Below are 19,612 nucleotides of genomic sequence, written 5' to 3' on the forward strand. Positions count from 1 at the left end.
ATAAATAAATACACACAATGGTACTTATTCTGATTCATCATTTGTGCTATGAAGTACAAGTCTGAAAAGTTTGACTTCTGATTATTCAATTCTGGAAAAACTTCATGGAAGTTTCTCATTTCCATTGAATACATAACAACACCGAGAGACTTTAACTTTTATAAACATATTGATAATTCTGGATCTTTACATTTATTATGAGTGCATCATATAGTAATAACATTGCATAACATTCTCAGAGACTCTTCCCATCCTGCTTACAATCTTTTAAAATCTGGCAGAAGATGCAGAACAATTAAAACTCAGACTACACATCTTCTGAATAGCTTTTATCCCAGAGCTATAATTGCACTCAATAATGAACTAAAAAGCCTCCATCAGTGAGCTATTGGACAGCACTACTTGGTCAGTTGTGTGGATGCTTGGTGGTTTAGGGGCAGAGATTTTTTTTTTGATGGGTGGGGGTGAATTGGGGGATTGTTATGTGTGTTGGGCCTGGTCTCTAGGTGTTATGTGAATTTTGTTGTATGTGTACAATGTGTATATACGTACAGTGACAATAAAGTAAAGTAAAGTAATACTTTCTATTGGCAGCCTTTAACTATTATTTTGTTGGTTTTTCCAGAATATATGAGATCACAAAAGAATTTGGGAGATTGTAGGCTTGGGATAAAGTTTTAAAAACTGAAGCAGATACCAACTGCCTGGTGGTTATTAACAATTAGGATTTGCAATTTAGTGACTTACTTCTGGAATTATGCATTCTTTTTTCCTAGTTTGCTTTTTTAAAACAAAAAAACAAAAACAAAAACACCAAGCTGACTTGGATATGATCAGCATTTTCAAAATCCTGTTATTTTTTGTCCTCTAGGCATAATCTACTTCTCTGTGGTGGTCTCAAAGCTTCTGTTGTTTTTTATTCCTTTAATTTTGTATTTCAGTGTCACATGGCAGAAAATCAGGAGGGAAAAATGGTACCATCTGGATTGGCTGGGATCACCAGGAAAAATGTTTGACTGTACAATACAGAAATGTTTGCAGGTTTTCTATTTTCACTGATGCAGCCATGAATGGTTTAAAAGCAAGGTAGTTACAGTATATTGAAAAGAGCTTCTGGTATCCGGTATGAACATCTGGATTGCTGTTGTTTTCACTAGATGCCAATGAAAGTGTGAGCATACACTTGCTTTAGGAATTGAAAGCTTTTCAATACTGTTTGATATTATTTGAGCAACTTAAAATGAATCTTGTTTGGAAATACAGAATTATTGATTAAATATTGCTACCAAGTTGTTAGAGACTTATTCTTCCATTCTTAGAAAGATTGGCTATCATAGTCTGATCTGTAAATATTTATAGGAATATTAAGATTGCAGTCTTTAATTAGTTTAATCACTAGGTGAAGGATCATATATCCCTTTTGGCCATCAGGTCCTATTACATACTAAATTATATTCTTATTTTATTCTAATAGGTTATTTTCAATATAATATAATCCCATGTGTGATTCTAGAAAGGCAAGTGGCATATTTGACTTCATCTGATCAGAGAAGCTGTTCAATTTATCTTAAAAGGTTACATTCCCTGAATAAGTTATGTAGGATGGATAAGGAATAAGAGGTTTGGTCTACAAAAAACATTGAGAGATCTAGTAGCATTATGAAATTAAGAGTTCACTAATCTAGATGGTAAAGAATCAGAAAAGATCAGCATAAGATTATAGTAGATAAATTTATGTTCACAGGGTAAGAAACTGAGAAACAGCAAGAATGGTTTTGTCACAGATTAACTAATATTAAATGCTAATTGTGGAAACACAGGAAACTGCTTTTTACCAACTGGTCTTATTGACCATTTAATATAGTTAGAGATATTGAGGAGTCAGTATTTGCAAATATAATGCAATATAATGTAATTGGTACTTCATGAACTCTATATTATATAGATATGATATAGATGAAATAATTTTATTACAGATTTTACTAGAAATATACTGTATATAAAGTAAAAAGAGAGAAAAGAAAAAAGGGCAAAGCCTAAAATTCAAAAAGGAAAAAAATACAAATAAATAAATAAAAATTGTTTCCCATTTCCTTTACAGCAAATATAATTACAAATGCAAACTTACCTCTTACTCTTATAAATTTATTCTATAAACCTTATCAATCTATGCTTCAGTATCCTCATCTTCACAATCTAAAATTGAGGTGTCAGACTCAATTTTAATGAGGGCCGCATCAGGTTTGTGTTTGACCTTGGGAGCCTGGGTTGATGTGGCCAGCTTGACTTCACTTGTTTCGGGCATGTCTGTGGTGGCTCGAGTCCTCTGCCAGTGAAAATGGGGCTCAGGGGGGCCATGAAGGGTCCCATCAAGCTCCATTTTTGCTGGCAGAAGCGCCATTGGCTGGTCCTTCGCTCTTTCCAGGGCTAAGCACCCCATGGGCTGGATCTGGCCCACAAGTCTTGCGTTTGTAATTCCTGATCTAAGAAGTTTGCTAAAGTTTTAATAATCCTTTCTATAATATGAGCTCTCCAGAATTTCTTTAAATTTTCTCAAGCAGAATTGCTTCTCTCTTAATTAAAATTGAGCTAAGTTATCGAAATTCTCTTTCTAGCTTTCCATCCATACTATCTAAAATTTCCACTTTAAAATTAATCTGTTTTACCTCTCCAGACATGCTTTATAGAACTTTCCACTTTTCTAGCTGCTGCTTCTTTCACTTCTTGACTCATCTTTACAAATGTTCATCCATTCATTTTTCAAAAGCTGACAACTTATTGTCCTGAGATTCTAACTGACCACATATTTTCTGAGGAAAATCTGGTGTTGTTTCCTTCCTTGCAGGTTGCTCTAACAGACTTCTCCTCCCTTCAATTTTTGTGGCTTTTCTTATTGTTGCTATTCTAATATTACAATACAAAGGTAAAATTGCATTTAGAATCACACACACACACACTTTTTGCTTTTCTGTTTTATTTTTCTATGCCTTTAACACTTTTGTCTCTGATGATACATTCTGTAGTTTCAAATATCACATTCCACATCTCCATAGCAACAAACCATGAAAACCTGCCTCATATTTCCTTATCTTTTGTTTTGTAAAATCCTCCAATTACTTGTACATTTTAGATGTAAACAGAAAGCATTACTATAAAGATCATTGCCTAATTTAATTCAAGTTTACGCAAAAGCATATGAATAAAAAATAAAAAAAATAGTGAAAATAAAAAGCCATTTCTTTTGTCTATTTTAAACTTTCTTAAATCATCTGTTGGTTTAGCTTTTGGCGTAAACTTCTTGAGTCTTTAAATCTTAGTGTATCTTTTTTAGTTTTGTAGTGCAGAAAAAAAGTTCACCATTTCTTTGCATCATTATAAAAAGGAAACTTTATCGTGGTGCAAAGGAAATCTTTCTTTATCTATAGATTAATAAAATCCAAAGGTGGTTAAGAAATTAGGATGAGTGGATTTCATCTTTATATAAGCTACATCGTGTTTGCAAGTGAAGATAGGGCCTCCTAATAGCTCATCTCAGAAGCTGATTGTGAAAACTCCTGAGGAGCCACTGTGCAGAGTATTGTCCACAAACTATTCTTGATCTGGAGATATTTTGTCAGCCAACATTCACCCTCCAGCTAGTGTACTTGCCCGCAACCCTTCTTTGCTCCTTTGCAATACTTAATCCATCTTTAACCTCTACAAGAAGTCAGAACTTGATTCCTTGACTAACAGTAACTTTTTTTCAGCTTCATAGCATTTCAGACTGAAGGTATTTTCTCCCCTATCAAGTAAATGAGTTTAGGATCTTTTGTTTGCACCTCTGAGGCTCAATGATGCAGAATTATGAGCAGCAAAAAGCTTTCACATCCCAGAGGTATTTGAAACATTTCAAGATTATGTGAAAGGAAAGGAGATAAATGCATATGTATGAGTATTGCCAAAGGGTATTGAATACTCTGGGTTTCCATTTGGCGTTGGGATTCAAACAGTTCTACTAACTACTGCAAAGCTGTCTTCTTGCACTTGCCACCAAACAAGCTCTTTGTATTTGTTACAACAGTAGAAGTAACATGACACTTGTCAGTTTCCATTCATAACCTCATATACCAGAGTGTATCTTGTCAAGTTTCTTCTCAGGCTATTGGGCAAAGCTCCATAATCAGGAGCAGGGAGAAAATTACACTGGAACGTCTGCATTTGACCTTTCCCTTGCTTTCCTTCTGTTGTAATAGCATCTACTTTGTAGATGGCAGACTAATTTCTCAGGCCTGCCATTAAGAATAATAATAATGTGGTTTGTACAGCCCTTACATTTAATAATCCATATGCAAAAACCTCAAAAGTACTAGAGGTGACATATGAAAAATTCATGAATGGTAATTATGCTAATTACACATAAAAATTCAGGTAGCAAGTAAGCATTTGATCCATTTATTTCCAGCAGTTTGCCAATTAAGAAGCACATGCTAAAAGCTATGTCTCTTGAAAAATCTATGATTCAGCAGGTACCCCAGGGAGAGCTCTTACTTTCTCCTTAAACATTTGCACATCTTTAATTCATAGTTGTCTGTTCATGAAGTAGTGCAACAGTTTGCTTTACTCTGTGTGTGTGTGTGCATCTCTCTCTCTTTTTCTGTTTACTTTAGGTAATAAAACCAGTTATAAATAAAAATCATACATTGTTGCTATTTTTTTTTTGTGCTTCGGCCAGTACATATACATTTGTAGTTGAACGTGCAATGTGCACATCTAATTTAATGGAATTCTTAAAGGGCAGCCACTGTTTTCTTCAGGCACACGTGAAAGGAGAAGTCCAAAACATATCTTGCAATTATTTTTTAAGTCTGCACCGTCCTATGAACTACCTATTAGTGCAAACTCCTGATTTTAAGAGAAGAGTTGATTTTGTTGTCCTGTTTATTATAAACTGTATTCTTATTCTATGCTGGTTACAATTTAAAATCAGTTCATCATTATTTTACACCTTTCCGTGTCGGAATAGCTAAACATGTGAAGAGGAATTTTGGATTGTATGGCTTTTCTCCCTCTAATTCCCAAGATTTTCCACTTTGAGAAGGCATATTCCCGTTCCTTTTCTTCTTTTTAAGAAGAACCTTCAAATTCATCTCTTGCTCAGCTATTTTTGCATGTATCTCATATTTCTAACTGCCAATTCTTATTGCCAATTCTTGACCATTATCGTAATTCAATCCTAAAGACAGCACATGTAATAGTTTCAATGTTTTCTATTTAGGGAAAAGTAATTAATAATCTCTCATATTTGCAAGGCATTTTTAAAAATAATTTTAAGCCAATTTATGATAGAGCTCCAAAAGTGTCTGCAGATAGTTTTTGATTTGCAACCATTCATTTAGTGACTATTCAAAAAAATGACTTAGGACTGGTCCTCTCATACTTAGAAGTATTGAAGTCATGTGTTCAGAATTCAGGTTCTTGACAACTTTTGGCAATTATGCCAAATTATGATAGTTGCAGGGTCCTGGGATGATATAATCTCCATTTATGACCTTCCCAGCTGGCTTGCAACAAGCAAAATCAATGGGGGCAGCCAAATTTGCTTAATGACCACATGATTTCACTTAACAATCCTAATGATTGACTTAACAGCCATGACCCAAACGATTGTAAAATCAGGAGTACTTAACAACCACCCTGCTTAGCAATGAAAATTCTGGTCCCAATTCTCGTTGTCAGTTGTGACTCAACTGTATTGGGCTAAAACAGTCACAAAATATAATGGCAATAGCACTTCGTCTTATATACCACGTCACACTGCTGTGCAGGTCTCTCTCTAAACAGTTTACAGAGTCGGCATATTGCTCCAACAATTTGGGTCCTCATTTTACTGATCTCGGAAAGATGAAAAGCTGAGTCAACCTTGTTCTGGTGAGAATCGAACTGCCAAACTGCTGCAACCAACAGTCAGCAGAAGTAGCCTGCAGTACTGCATTCTAACCACTGCTCTACCACAGCTCATAAGCCATGTTATTAAATAAAACTTGTTCAAAGTGTTCAGCCATAGCAAATATTATTTTTTTTAAAAAAATACCAAGCGAAAACACCAAGAGAAACTTTTAAAGCACATACTTAGTATCAGTGGTGGGATTTAATATTTTAACTACCGGTTCTGTGGGCGTGGCTTGGTGAGCATGGCATGGCTTGGTAGGTGTGGCTTGGTGGGCGTGGCAGGAGAAGGATACTGTAAAATCTTCATTCCCTCCTCACTCCAGGGGAAGGTTACTGCAAAATCCCCATTTCCTCCTGAATAGCTGGGATTTGGGATGCAGAGAATAGATGGGGGTGGGGCCAGTCAGAGGTAGTATTTACTGGTTCTGCGAATTGTTCAAAATTTCCACTATCTGTTCTCCAGAACTGGTCAGAATCTGCTGAATACCACCTCTGGATAGTATATCTCTTGCAGTGAGGAGGATCTCAGACCAAAGAAGCCTCTAGGACAATCTCCTATTGGGCTCCAGCATTGAGCAATGAATCTCCAAAGCTGATCTTAAAAGGAATGTGTTTGTTATCCAGATTTATTCTTTTGTTCTTTTCATTTGCACTGTGAAGATCTAAACCAGAAGCACTGTGTACTATAGCGATACACGAAATTAGTAACAAGTTAGAAAGTAAGCATTGGATAATCTGGGTCAATTTAGTAAAATTGATGATACGATATGCGAACAGTATTTCAAAGTCAGCATTATATCTGTGCATGTAAAATTGAGAAAAACATTTCTAATATTTTTGGAAGAAGGATGATACTAAGGTCATTTGAAAATGTCCTCACCCATTCTAACCATATGGTGTGTGTTAATCTCTGAATGAAATATCACAGAGAGTCTAATTTTCCTGGAAGCAGCACACATAAAAAGTCAAATCCTTTTTCCTCATTAACTGTGATTCATTGGCATATGCTTTATTATGAAGCTGAGCTGATAAGAAATATGTAGTCATATTTCCATTTTAATATCTAAAATTCTGTCATTCTTAAAAGTATTTGTTGCAGGAAAGATGCCACAGCGTTTCTTTTCTTAAGGAAGGGAAGGAGGGAAATAACGTTGGAGCTGTATTTGGTTAAACCAATAAATTTAAAAATAGCAGTTTTGAGGAAGTCAGCAGGTCACTCTGATGCACAGCAAAGAGCTGTAAAATCAACTGGAACTGAAATTAGGTTTCCAAGGTGTAGCATATGTTGTGATGAAGGTGCCAGGGAAGATAAAGTAGGCTACACTCTTTCAACCTGTTCAGAGTGTGTTCCAATCATTTGGAACGAGAATGAACGGTTTCACATTATGCAGCCAAAATCAGAACAAATTAAAACAGAGCTGCTCTTACAGTTGTATCCATTAATCCCTGCGCACAGTCTGGCCTGTGTTCTCTCTCTCCCTCTCTCCCTCTCTCTCTCTCTCTCTCTCTCTCTCTCTCTCTCTCTCTCTCTCTCTCTCTCTCTCCCTCCCTCCCTCCCTCCCTCCCTCCCTCCCTCTCTCCCTCTCCCTCTCCCTCTCCCTCTCTCCCTCCCTCTATCTCTCCCTCCCCCCTCTCTCTTTTTTTCTCACTCTCTCTTCTGAAAAAGCGACAAAGAAAGAAGATAGAAATTGATTGCAAATATTTAAATGCCTATGTAATTGTACTTCAGGCGTTTCGTTTGTAACTGCTCCATTTCACATAATACCTCAGTCTCCCTCTTGTGGTTTGAATTTTCGCCAAATCTAAAAGGAGAAAGATTGGTAGAGCATGCCACATACACTACACACACATTTGAAAGCATTAATATACATAAAAATTGCTTTACTGGGCTAACCCACTAAGATAACAAGGTTATATTGTTAACTATATCTATTTATATACATGCAAAGCGCTATCTAAACATTGTAAAAATTGAAAATAAATGTAGCCAATTAAGTTCTAAACTGAAAAATATTCTTATGTGTTGATCAAAATGGAGTAGATATGGGGAATCTCAAGACATAATCATTTTGGGAGCAACACCAATGAGAGGAGGAAGGCTGAAGCCAGAAATTGGCAGTACTCATTCATTTTCTTTAATTTTGCCAAGTTCTCATCCTGCAGGCTGCCAAGGAAAGGACAGATACTTCTTGCCAGGAACTGATATTATGGAGACTCAGAAATCAGAACTATAAGACATCTAGCCAATGGAGTTCTTCTTAATTTTATTTATGTTCAGCTTTTTTAAAAAAATAACTCAAAGCAGCAAATACAAACATTTCTTCTTTCTCCTCCTATTTTTCCCACAACATTGACCCTGTGAGGTGAGTTGGGTTGAGAGAGAGTGATTAACCGAAAGACACATAGCTGGTTTTATGCCTAAAGTAGAACTAGAACTCACAGTCTCCTAGTTGCTAGGCTACAGCTTTAACCACTAGTCCAAGTATCATCATTTTTGAATATATTTAAAATATGGTTGAATACATAAACAATATATACACAAAACTCATATGATTCTGGTTAATGCTTTATCAGCAGCTCTTAAACTCCTTGGGTAGCATGGTTTTGTAGCTAATATTATTTACAAGAAACTACTGACAATATGTAAAACTTTATAAATTCTTCACAAAGGGTAGCCTAAGCTGGCTAATCAGTGCATATTTCTGAGGGAGCAAAACTCAAGCTTAAATTTGGGTACTTCACAACTTTATCAACGTTAAAAAATCAAACAATGTAATTTTTAAAAATATTTTCTCCTTTTGTTGTCAAACAATCTGCTCTGAATGGAAATTTTGGCACTTCTTGAAGTATTAGAGATAATTAAGTCACAATATCTATAAATGTGTGGCAACTATGCATCTTATTAATGAAATGAGTTCAATGTAAAATCAAGCTAGATTGAACTTCCAGATGGGGTAAAATGAACATTGTATCTCCAAACAGTGGAGGTAAAACCCAGACAGAAACTAGTGACCAGACTGCAAGTCTAGGACAGTGAAACCTCTTCAGATAAGAAAAGCCAGGATATTGCCCACATGTGGGGCACTACTCATGAGAAAACCTGCAAGCTCTGCAGTGACTCACGAATAAGAGCCCCAGAAGCCATAGAAGAAATGTTATGCTCCCAACCTTAGCAGAGTTTGTTCAAAGGCACTGAGTTTGCCCAAATATCCACTTTCTAAGGCACATTTGGAATATACAAATTTAAAAACTACAGCAGCCTTCTGAGTAGCATGGCAACGATATTACCTGGTGAGTGATCTTTCAACCAGGACTGAAGATTAAAGCCAAAAGCATATAAAGAAATGTAAGGACATAAAATGAATTAACTGAAAAATATTTTTAAGAATCTGAATTTAAATGTTTAAAATATTTAAGGGGAGTGTTTGGAATTATTGGAATTATTACTTTAAAGTAATTTCGATATGATTAAATATATAATATGAACATTTGTGTGAAACAGGGCTGCTTAGTTTTGCCAAATAAATGATTGGTTAGTTTTGTACAAAAGAAGGAAAATTGCAAATGATCATCCAACTGTAGAGATATAGAGTGTTGAATGGTATCAAAGAATTAAGGGTGCAGAGAAAGGATGGGGAGAAGCCTCTTTTTCATTTTCACTTCTCCTTTCTGGATTATAAATCAAGTAACAGAAGTGGCTGCTACTAGGAAAGCAGTGAAATTTGCAGCAGGAAAGACAGGATCTTTGACAGGACAAATGACCAAAAAAAGGAGATATTTCAAGAATATTCAAGGACTTTGGGAAAAATATGACCAAATCAGGTTGTGTTGGAAGGAAGGATAAGGGGAGGGGGAGTGGATGAACATATGGAAGAAAAAAGGAATAAAAAATTTGAAGAATTTATATTGCAGATGAGTGAGAATATTAAACAAAACCAAAATAAAATGGATAATTTATCTGTTGAGAGATATGGATTATGTTTCGAAGAGAGTATGGAAGAAATAGTTGCAAAGTTGAATTTTAAAAAGCTTAAAGAATCTAAAACACAAACAAGTGAGACAGAAAATATTAAACCAAGTGATGAAAAGAGATTTAGACAATGTGACATTACTGGGTTTGAAAGAGAAAGAATTTTCCTTGAGATTGGCAATAGTTGCAGAAAAACCTAGCAAGGATAGACAGATAAATAGAAGATAGATAAACAGATGGCGAGGGTCCTAAAGTCTTAAAAAGCATTTGGAGGGGAAGAGCAAGGACATGGATTCAGAAATAGACAAGGCGTACAAGAAATGAAAACTTACAAAATATAGCAAGAAATGTGTGTTCACCTGGTTAGTACAAAGGCAAGATAGCAGGCCCTTCTACAATATGTTACCACGGACATTCTTCCTTCTGATCCTGCGTAACTGAAGGCATTGTGCCTTCCTTTCAGGTTTGTTGTTGTGGTTGTTAGCTGAGGCTTACCCAGTGTTCCCAGTTGTATGCTTCTCTTCTCATTTCCCCACCTAACCCTCCTAACTCTCTTTGCGCTGTTTATTCTTTATATTACCCTTTCTTTCTCTAGTTTGTATTGGCTTTTACTACTGTAATGAAAAAAAAATCAATGAAAATCATGAAAAGAGAAGAAAGTAGGTCATTGTAAATATGCTCAGGTGGCTGGGTGCTTTGACAGAACTGCAATATTTATTCATTTAAGGAAGAATATTACATACATATATACATATCCCGTTTTCCCAAAAATAAGACTTAACTGGAAAATAGGTTCTAGCATGATTTTTCAGGATGCTCATAATATAAGCCCTATCCCCAAAATAAGCCACAGTTAAGATTGTCAGCCAGATGGATGCATTTAGTGCCATATTTCCCCCAAAATAAGACCTAACCAGAAAATAAGCCCTAATGCATCTTTTGGAGTAAAAATTAATATAAGACCCAGTCTTATTTTCAGCGAAACATGGTACATACATATACATATATATACATACATACATACATGCATGCATACATACATACATACGTATGTACGTATGTGTGTGTGTGTGCATGTGCGTGCACTTTCTTCCTTAAAAGTATACATATTGCACTCCATATGTAATATAGACACTTGTATGTAGATACTAGCATTTAACTTGATATTTGCAAAGTCAGCCTTTTCTTCAGCCTGTTGCTAACCACCTATTGATACAGTAGGGAGTGAACTAACCTTTTTCTGATAAAGAAGGAAAGTGTGGTTGTTCTAAATGGTGGAGAGATCAGATTTTAGAATGGTCGGGATGTTTGCTGTATCCCCAAATTTAGCTTTCACAAAATTAATGTAGTTGCCACAAAATTAATGTCATTGTCCAAGCCAAGTTTCTTTTGAATTTAAAGGGGAGCTTCTCCACTGTCCAATTCCCAGAGTCACTAGGCTGATTATAAATCCTACTTCAATTAGTTGAGGAAATCATCAGATCTGATGGAAGAGTACAGTTCACATTGAGTAAGGAAAGCAGTACATTGTGTTATTACTATATTTGTAACTTGATGAGCAGGATATTTAATAGCATGGATCTGTGGTTGCCATAGCTCTTCCAACAATTACATGATCTTGCACTGGAACTGCTACCAAGGCAAGCAGTTATAGTAGATTCTATCTCACTTGTTAGAATAGCTGGTTAACTGTCTGAGTTAACTGGTTCAACTGCATTGTCACTTTACTCTGGTACTGGAGGAAGGCGTTGACAATTTTGACTTCAAATTATGGACCCTGTGAAAGGGCCCATAATTTGAAGGCTCTACTCCTATACAGGTTGATATAACAATTAGCAAATCTAGCTGTCAAGCTTCACATTATAATTAATTGTAAATATTGTTTTTTTTTCCAAATATTAAACATCTCCAGATAGTAAATTCTGTAACTGTATTTGGCATAAAATTTTATCTCTTTATCTTATACAATAATGAAACTATATATCCAGAATATTAGCCCATTGCATTTTCCCAGCCTTGTGTCTGTGCTCCAAGGTGTAAATTCTAGGTCTTTTCCTCCCATTTTCTTGAGTAGCAGATATCTACCCATTCTCTTGATGGCTTTGGCAGACATCTGATCTACAGTCACATAAAGGTTTTCACTGGCCTAGATACGACTAGTTCCTCATTAACTTCATTCCATACAATTTTATACTTTCTCCATCCTTCCTTATCTTCCTTTCCCTAGAGGCCCTTAGAGAAGTAAGGATGACAGATGTGACTGTTGCTGGCTCTGTAATCCATCAACATTCTTTTAGACAGAAATAAATTATGCCATTTTGCAGTAAAAGGTGATAACAGAAAAACAACTCCCTAGCGTTGAGGGAAACTGAGAAGATAGAACTGGAACGATCAAATGGTGAGTCCTGTTGTCTGATGTGGTTGATTTCATTTCTAAAAGAGTTGCATGCTTATCTTCGTAACTTGAATTTAAATAGGGATATTTTAATAAATTAATTAGGGAAATAATTTTGAAATGAACTGTTTTGTTACCCTTTTTTGTTTATCTAAAAACATAAACATCCTCATTTGATATACATTACTGACAACAATAGATTTTTTTTAAAGCCATCACAACAGAACGTCACACTTTTGTTTTTTCGATCAGATTCTTTCCAACTCTTCATTTGAGGTACATTGGTTGCTACAACACATTATTTCAATTTGGGCTAAAGTGCACATGTATCAATCCTGTACAGTATTATGGGTAGGAGGGTAGGATGGGTAGGAGGCAGGGGTGGGTTGCTCCTGGTGTTACTGACGGTTCGCATGTACAGAACATTAAAAAATGAGTAAAAAATATGCCGGCAATGGCATGGGAAACTGGTAGCAACCTACCTCTGGTAGGAGGTAAGATAGGAGATCCAACATCTCAGTTTTCTCTTGGATGGCTCATGAGGAATGATGCTTAGCCTTTCTATGTTTAAAATGTCCTTCTTGCCTTATGAACTCTTCTCATTTGTTGTTTGAAAGTTTGTAGTGTTGCAGTGTAGCTGCAACACTACAAACTTTGATATTTATGCCAAGTTCAAAGAAATCATGTGAATAACTCCATCTATACTGCAAAAACCTATATCCCTGAGTTTTTGTGCCAAAGGCTGTGGTGGTTTCTTTCCACAGATCAAACTTTGCAATGATGTCCCATGGAATGACACTACATTTCTAAACCATGATATTTAATCAGCTGTCACATGGATCACATGTTGAAGAAATTACTCCCCTTCATTTATGTGGTGTGATAACACTTCCTGCAAATTGAGGCTTTCATCTCTACAATCTGTGTGTTAGGAACCCATCTTGCACAAAACTTCATGTACTGAAGAACATCAATTATGTGTTCCATACATTATTGTAAAATGCCAAGCTTGACAGTAATTTCCTTCCGAGTGATTCACCAATTGTCGTTAATAATTTCATCAACCTTTCTTGTGTGAAGTATGTTGGTTGCTGTCAATCTTCATATACGTTTGATTGGAAGTTGCCCAAAGTTTGATATAAGACGGGTGGCTATATAAATGTTTTTTTAAAAAAACAAATAACATCCACTAGCAGTTTGAATTTTGGGGCCGATAAATACACAGTACTCATGTCATCACAGTCATCTTCATGTTGAATTTCAATTTGGAAAGATTCCTTCAGCAGTGTAACATTCAAACTTGTTACAGTACTTAGAGTTCACTAATAAGAAGACTCTGCAGGTATTCATTACACACACACACACACACATACACACACACACACACACACACACACACAGCAATAGAAACCTTTTCTCACAGCAACTTTCCACCAATTGAAGCAAATGGTGATGAACACTTCAGAGTTAGGGTACATCAATACTGCCATTTGTTGTGATTTACAACACTGGGTGCATTACTTCTCATTCAAATCTCATAGACTTTAAAATAAGGTAAAAGGTAAAGGTACCCGTCGCACATATGTGCTAGTCTTTGCTGACTCTAGGGGACGGTGCTCATCTCCATTTCAAAGCTGAAGAGCCAGCGTAATGAGAGTGATATGGTAGAACACACACAAACCAGCATACAGAGACACTGAATAGTATAAAAATATAGTAGTTTACTATGTAGAAATATAGAGGTATTCAGAGTTCGATTAACAGTCCAAGTCATACACGGTTCAGTAATTCAGTTGTCAAAATAGTCAGTCTAACACACAAAATATAGCTGAACAGTAGCAAACCACAATACCTCAAAATACACCTGATCAGCTTCTAAAAAACAGAGAGAGTGATCTAACAACCATTCTGGCTCCCTCTTATAGCTGCTTGAGGTAACAAACCAATTACATCTCTGAAGCATTTGAAGTAACAGTAAAGTAATCATATCTTATATACATTGCCAAGCCAAGCCTAGGGTTACATCCCTACCACTGTCCGAAGACATCTCCATGATCATGTGGCCAACATGACTAAATGCTGAAGACACACGCAATGCTGTTACCTTCCCACCAAAGGTGGTTCCTATTTTTCTACTTGCACTTTTACATGCTTTCAAACTGCTAGGTTGGCAGAAGCTGGAACAGGTAACAGGAGCTCACTCTGTTACACAGCACTAGGGATTCGAACCACCAAATTCAAAATACTATATTCAAAATACTATAGTTTAAATAATGATGAAAACAAATACTAGTTCTTTCCATTGCTTTGATATAGTAGTCTTTTCCTAAGCAGAAAATTAGCTCTAACTGAAGTTTTTCAAGAGTCATGAAGAATCAGCATTAATGTTTCTAATGAGTGTGGCACTAAGTTTAATTAATTTTTCTGTACAATCATTCTTTATTCATAAGGAATAATTGGTATTTCATAGAGATTTTTATTAATAAATTGCATTAAGTATAATCTTACAATGACCAGCAAGTAGCTGAATAGTAGAAATAACTGAAGGGGAAAAAAAGATGAAGTCCCTAATAAATTCTCAGCATTAATGAATGTATCATATAATTTTTACTTAAATTTAATAAAGTAATTGTATAAGTAGAGATTTTTCTCCTTTTTTAATTAATTGCAACTAATATTAAAATGCAGTACTTCAGATGATTCATTCCTGAGAGGAGAATAAACTACATTTCAATGAAGAATGATGTGCTTTCTACATACGGTATATCCATGTGCATATAGATTCCTGTGAAAAGACCAAAAAGATCATACTTTGAAATTGCCTTGTTAGCAGACCAGGGAGCTGAAGATAATGATCCAAGATTGTTCTCCATAATTATATCTTTCATTGTGATCAAATATGTTGATGTTAACAGAATTATGTTAATTCCTTCAAACTGGGCACCAATATACATGTTGCATTTGTCCCTTGTATAAGTCTGAGTACCTTTTGGAATATTTTGTAAAACATCATGTAATAATGATAGCGCAAAAATAACGTTAAGATCAAATACAGGGATATTATTGCTAATGTAAAGAACAGTGGGGGCTTTGGTGCTTTGTTGTTTTCTTGAAGACATTTTATTAGCCAATTAGGTAACATTATCAGTGCTGATGATGTTACCCACTTGGGTAATAAAAGCATAAGAATATTCAGAACTTTCCTTCATCCATGATAATGTTTTCCTTATTGAAATGGGTTATGGATGAAACAGACATCTTAAATATTCTTCATGGATATGGCTTGACGCTGCTTATGAACTTTCTCAAAGTTTTGAGATACTGCAAAATCGGGAAATGCATTTATATAAAAAGTGTTTTGCCACATGCAAACTAGATGAGGTATGCTTAATGTAGAATACAGAGGTGACCTTGAAGAAGATATTCAGTAGATAAATACCAGCTTAGCCCTGGAAGGAAGGCAGGAGGGAAAGAAACTAAAGATTGCTCTGCTTTGATTTTCTTTTGTATAAAGAGGGAAGAGATCTGTGTAAGGTTTTCAATTTTGTGTTACTATACATTTTAATATAAAGTGGAATTTCAGTAGTTCTTATGCTACCTGACTTCCTTAGGAAGTCTGATTCTTAAAAACCTCATGTAGACCAGGGGTGGTATACACTTACCTTCCCTACTGGTTTGCAAATGTGAACACGCTCAGTTCATTTGCAAGTGCCACTTCCATGCATGCGCTTTTGGCAAAAAAAAAACCGATCTAAATGGAATGCCATAGAGCCTTAGGGGGTGGAAGAGGCCATCTGTGATTTCTGCTACCAGTTCAGGTGAACCCGTCCAAACCGGTAGAATACCACCTCGATGTGGACCCAATTTTGATATGAAATAAAGACTGGTATTCAATTTCCTACATCAGTGTAAAAAAAATGTACTTTTCTTCTGGATTGCACATCTCTTTGGAAGATGGCTAGGTTACAACCTTCATGATGGTCTGGCAGTCATATTGTAAAACAACTTTGCCTTGTTGCTTTAAGCAGCTAGAAACCCTTCTGTTCTTGTGAGTAGTACCACAAAGGAATTCAGAATGTGACAGAAAAGATCATAAGAATATGATAGAAAAGAGTCAGAAAAAGGACGTGTTTTCCTTTCTGGCATATTGTACTCATATCAACGCAGCTACATGGCTCCTTCATGCATAACTTATGAATACATGCAAAGTCACATGAACTGGCTTTTGACTGTTCCATCCAATTCCCAATTCACTATACAAATTAGGCTAAACCTCCAAGTTTCAAATCCTAACATTAGGGTAATATGCTATATAAAAATGTTAACCACTATGTTTATCATAACATTATTTAATTAGCTTTAATTCACTTTATTAACTCACTACGTTCATTTATTAATACATGACTTTATCTTGACAAGGGTCCTCTTCTACTGAGGTTGGTTGTTCATTTCATAGATGTACAGAGTCTGCCAAATAACCAGCAATATTTGCATATTTGCCAGTTAGTCTAAAGGTCTTATGGGGCAGTCACTGCAACAAATAAAATGGCTGGCTATAACACCAACGCATCTCTTTTACAATTGTATGGCATCTCAGCCATTTCAGCATTAAGCCTGTGATGTCCAAAGAGTTGAGTTTTTATATGAGGAGGAGAAGATAGAAAACTCTGTAACTTTGAAAATGGCATGCGATTATTTTTTAGTCTTCAAAAGGCTATGAACAAAAAGCTTTTAGAACTGTCCGCTACACTGTAGAGACAGCTGTAAAAATATATGGTTAACTCAGTTTGAATGTAGTTTTCATAAGACAAACATTCAAGAGGATTGGTCATATAGGCATTATGACCATAGGCATTAAGATCTTAAAAGATAATGCATCACATTGATTAATGTGTTTTTATAGGAATGAAAAGGAGGGAAGAAATCTCAGGGTTTGTATGTACTGTATAGTAAGTATTAAAACATTAATCTAGAATATTAGTATATATTGCATATTTACAACTGTTCCAGCAACCCATAGTCAGATGATTGCTATTTGGTGGCTTTGCTACTGGAATACATGTATGACTGTCACAGTGTCCCATAGACACACAATCACAATTTGGGGGCTTCACAACTGGCTTGCAACAGTCAGAGTTAATAGTGAAGACAGTGTAAAATTGTTAATCGTGATCAGATGATGTCTTCCTTAATGCCGCAGCACTTAGCGAAGGAATTATCAGTCCCAATTGTGGTATCCTGAGCAATGTATAATTGTATACTTCACTTTGCTGCTATGCGATGAATGTCACACCAACAATTCAGCTGCTTTGCAAGCAGCTTGCACTTACAATGGTTGCAGTGCCTTGTAGTCGTGTGATTGCAATTTGTAACTTCCCAGCCAGCTTCTTACAAGAAAAGTCAATTGAGGAAGCCAGATTCACTTAATGACCATGTGATGCACTTAACAACCACAGTGATTTACTTATTGATTATATAAAATTGATTGTAAAATGGGCTATGGTCATGTGATTATCTGCTTTACAACCAGACTGAATTACAGTGGAAATTCCAGTCCCATTGTTGCTTGTAAGCAACAAAAATAAAAGAAAATAATAATAAGAAAACAAAAAAAAGAGTCCTATAATATCCATTCAATATCAATATGAAACTATTCAACTATTATAATTCTTTCCTAAATTGTGATACTATGTTTGATTTGAAAACATAGCAAAGGCAACACAAGTTTGAATCACATATTTCATCTCAAAAAATATTTGATCTATTCTTTTTTTAAAAAAAAAATAGGGATTCAATAGACATGCAATAATATTTTCTGATGAATTAATTTCATTCTTAAATCATAAAAAGTATGTTTTACGTTGTGTAAAACTGGAAACGATTGATTTTTACAAGATTGGATTGGTTTTTCAGATTCTTCTGAAGACTATAATGTAATTATATTAGTCATATTAGTATATAACTAATATTAACCTTCATTCTGTGTTTTAATTTGATATAAAATTGAATTGTTGCTTTCACTTCAAGCATTACAGTTAGTTCTAATATTTTGTCAGTAACTTATTTCAACTATATATTGTTACTCAGTAGATCAGTGGTCGGATTCATATATTTTTTTTACTACCGGTTCTGTGGGCATAGCTTGGTGAGTATGGCGTGACTTGGTGGGTGTGGCAGGGAAAGGATACTGTAAAATCTCCATTCCCACCCCATTCCAGGGGAAGAATACTGTAAAATTTCCATTCCCATCCCACTCCAGGGGAAGGTTACTGCAAAACCCTCATTTCTTCCTGATCAGCTGGGACTCAGGAGCTAGAGAATAGATGGGGCCGGGGCCAGTCAGAGATGTTATTTCCTGGTTCTCCGAACTCCTCAAAATTTCTGCTATTGGTTCTCCAGAACTGGTCAGAACCTGCTGAATACCACCTCTGCAGTAGATGTTATAGTAACTCATACTCAAAACACAATAATTTTTTTAAAAAAACAACCATTATTAAATAATTTGAGATATGTAGCCTTTCTTTGGTTTGGATATTTCAGTAGACCAGCTTCTCAACTATCTCCAAATTTAAATTATTTTACATAAAGGTTTTGTGTAATTCTGAACCAAAATATAGCTTGTAACCTATTAATAACTCAATATGAGAGGTTTTGGCCTACCATAGAAATTTTCCTATAAATTTATTTATTTATTTGAAAGGAATTCCTTCTTAAAACTTGCACTAGTATGTGATATGTACAAAATTTGATATTGATTTTTATTGCATAAAATTTACTCCAGAAATTTAATGGACATTTTAGCCATTGCTCTCTACATATTGAAATCACAGTTATAAAGCTAAATATAATTAATTCAAGATATTGTGATACAGCTCATGAAAAACATAAACCTAAGTATTTTATGGTCTCTGTACTAAATGTAAATCCATACTTCTTGCAGTGGTCTATAGATGCTAAAGGCAATAAATTAGACTTTTGATAGTATAACCAGACTATAAACCATATCGCAGTACAACTTTGTAATTATTGTACCAAAGCTCAAGGCAGCATATATAATACTTTTATCCTATATTTATCCAAAACAACACTTTCAATTGTTGGGTTCAAACTGTGATTAGCTCAGACTCATACCTTGAGCTTGGCTGAAGGTGAACTGGAAACTTTCCTTGAAGTACCATAATCCATGCCGGCTCTCAAAAAAAATCTCAGAAAATCTCAGTGAGTTTTGGTAATGGCAGTGCATAATGATCAGCATAACAGTCACAATACCATTAGTGTGCTCCTGTTAGCATTTCCCCCCAAAGAATTGGGAGAAGATT

At 35.4% G+C, this 19,612-nt stretch overlaps 1 protein-coding gene across 2 annotated transcripts in view; it reads left to right on the top strand.

The window, feature by feature from the left end:
* Positions 1 to 19,612, top strand: part of NEGR1 (neuronal growth regulator 1) — a 550,020-nt gene that overhangs the window by 245,045 nt on the left and 285,363 nt on the right. The window contains exon 1 of one of the 2 annotated variants that reach the window (XM_081946107.1): positions 1,004 to 1,086. The exons of the other annotated variant lie outside the window; for it this stretch is intronic. Coding sequence (XP_081802233.1) covers positions 1,067 to 1,086 — 20 coding nt within the window. The 5' untranslated portion in view covers positions 1,004 to 1,066. Of the gene's footprint in view, positions 1 to 1,003; positions 1,087 to 19,612 lie in introns of those variants that run through there. 2 annotated transcript variants of the gene reach the window in all.

This window comes from Natrix helvetica, assembly GCF_964273705.1.
Source record: "Natrix helvetica genome assembly, chromosome: 3".
Taxonomy (NCBI): Eukaryota; Metazoa; Chordata; class Lepidosauria; order Squamata; family Natricidae; genus Natrix; species Natrix helvetica.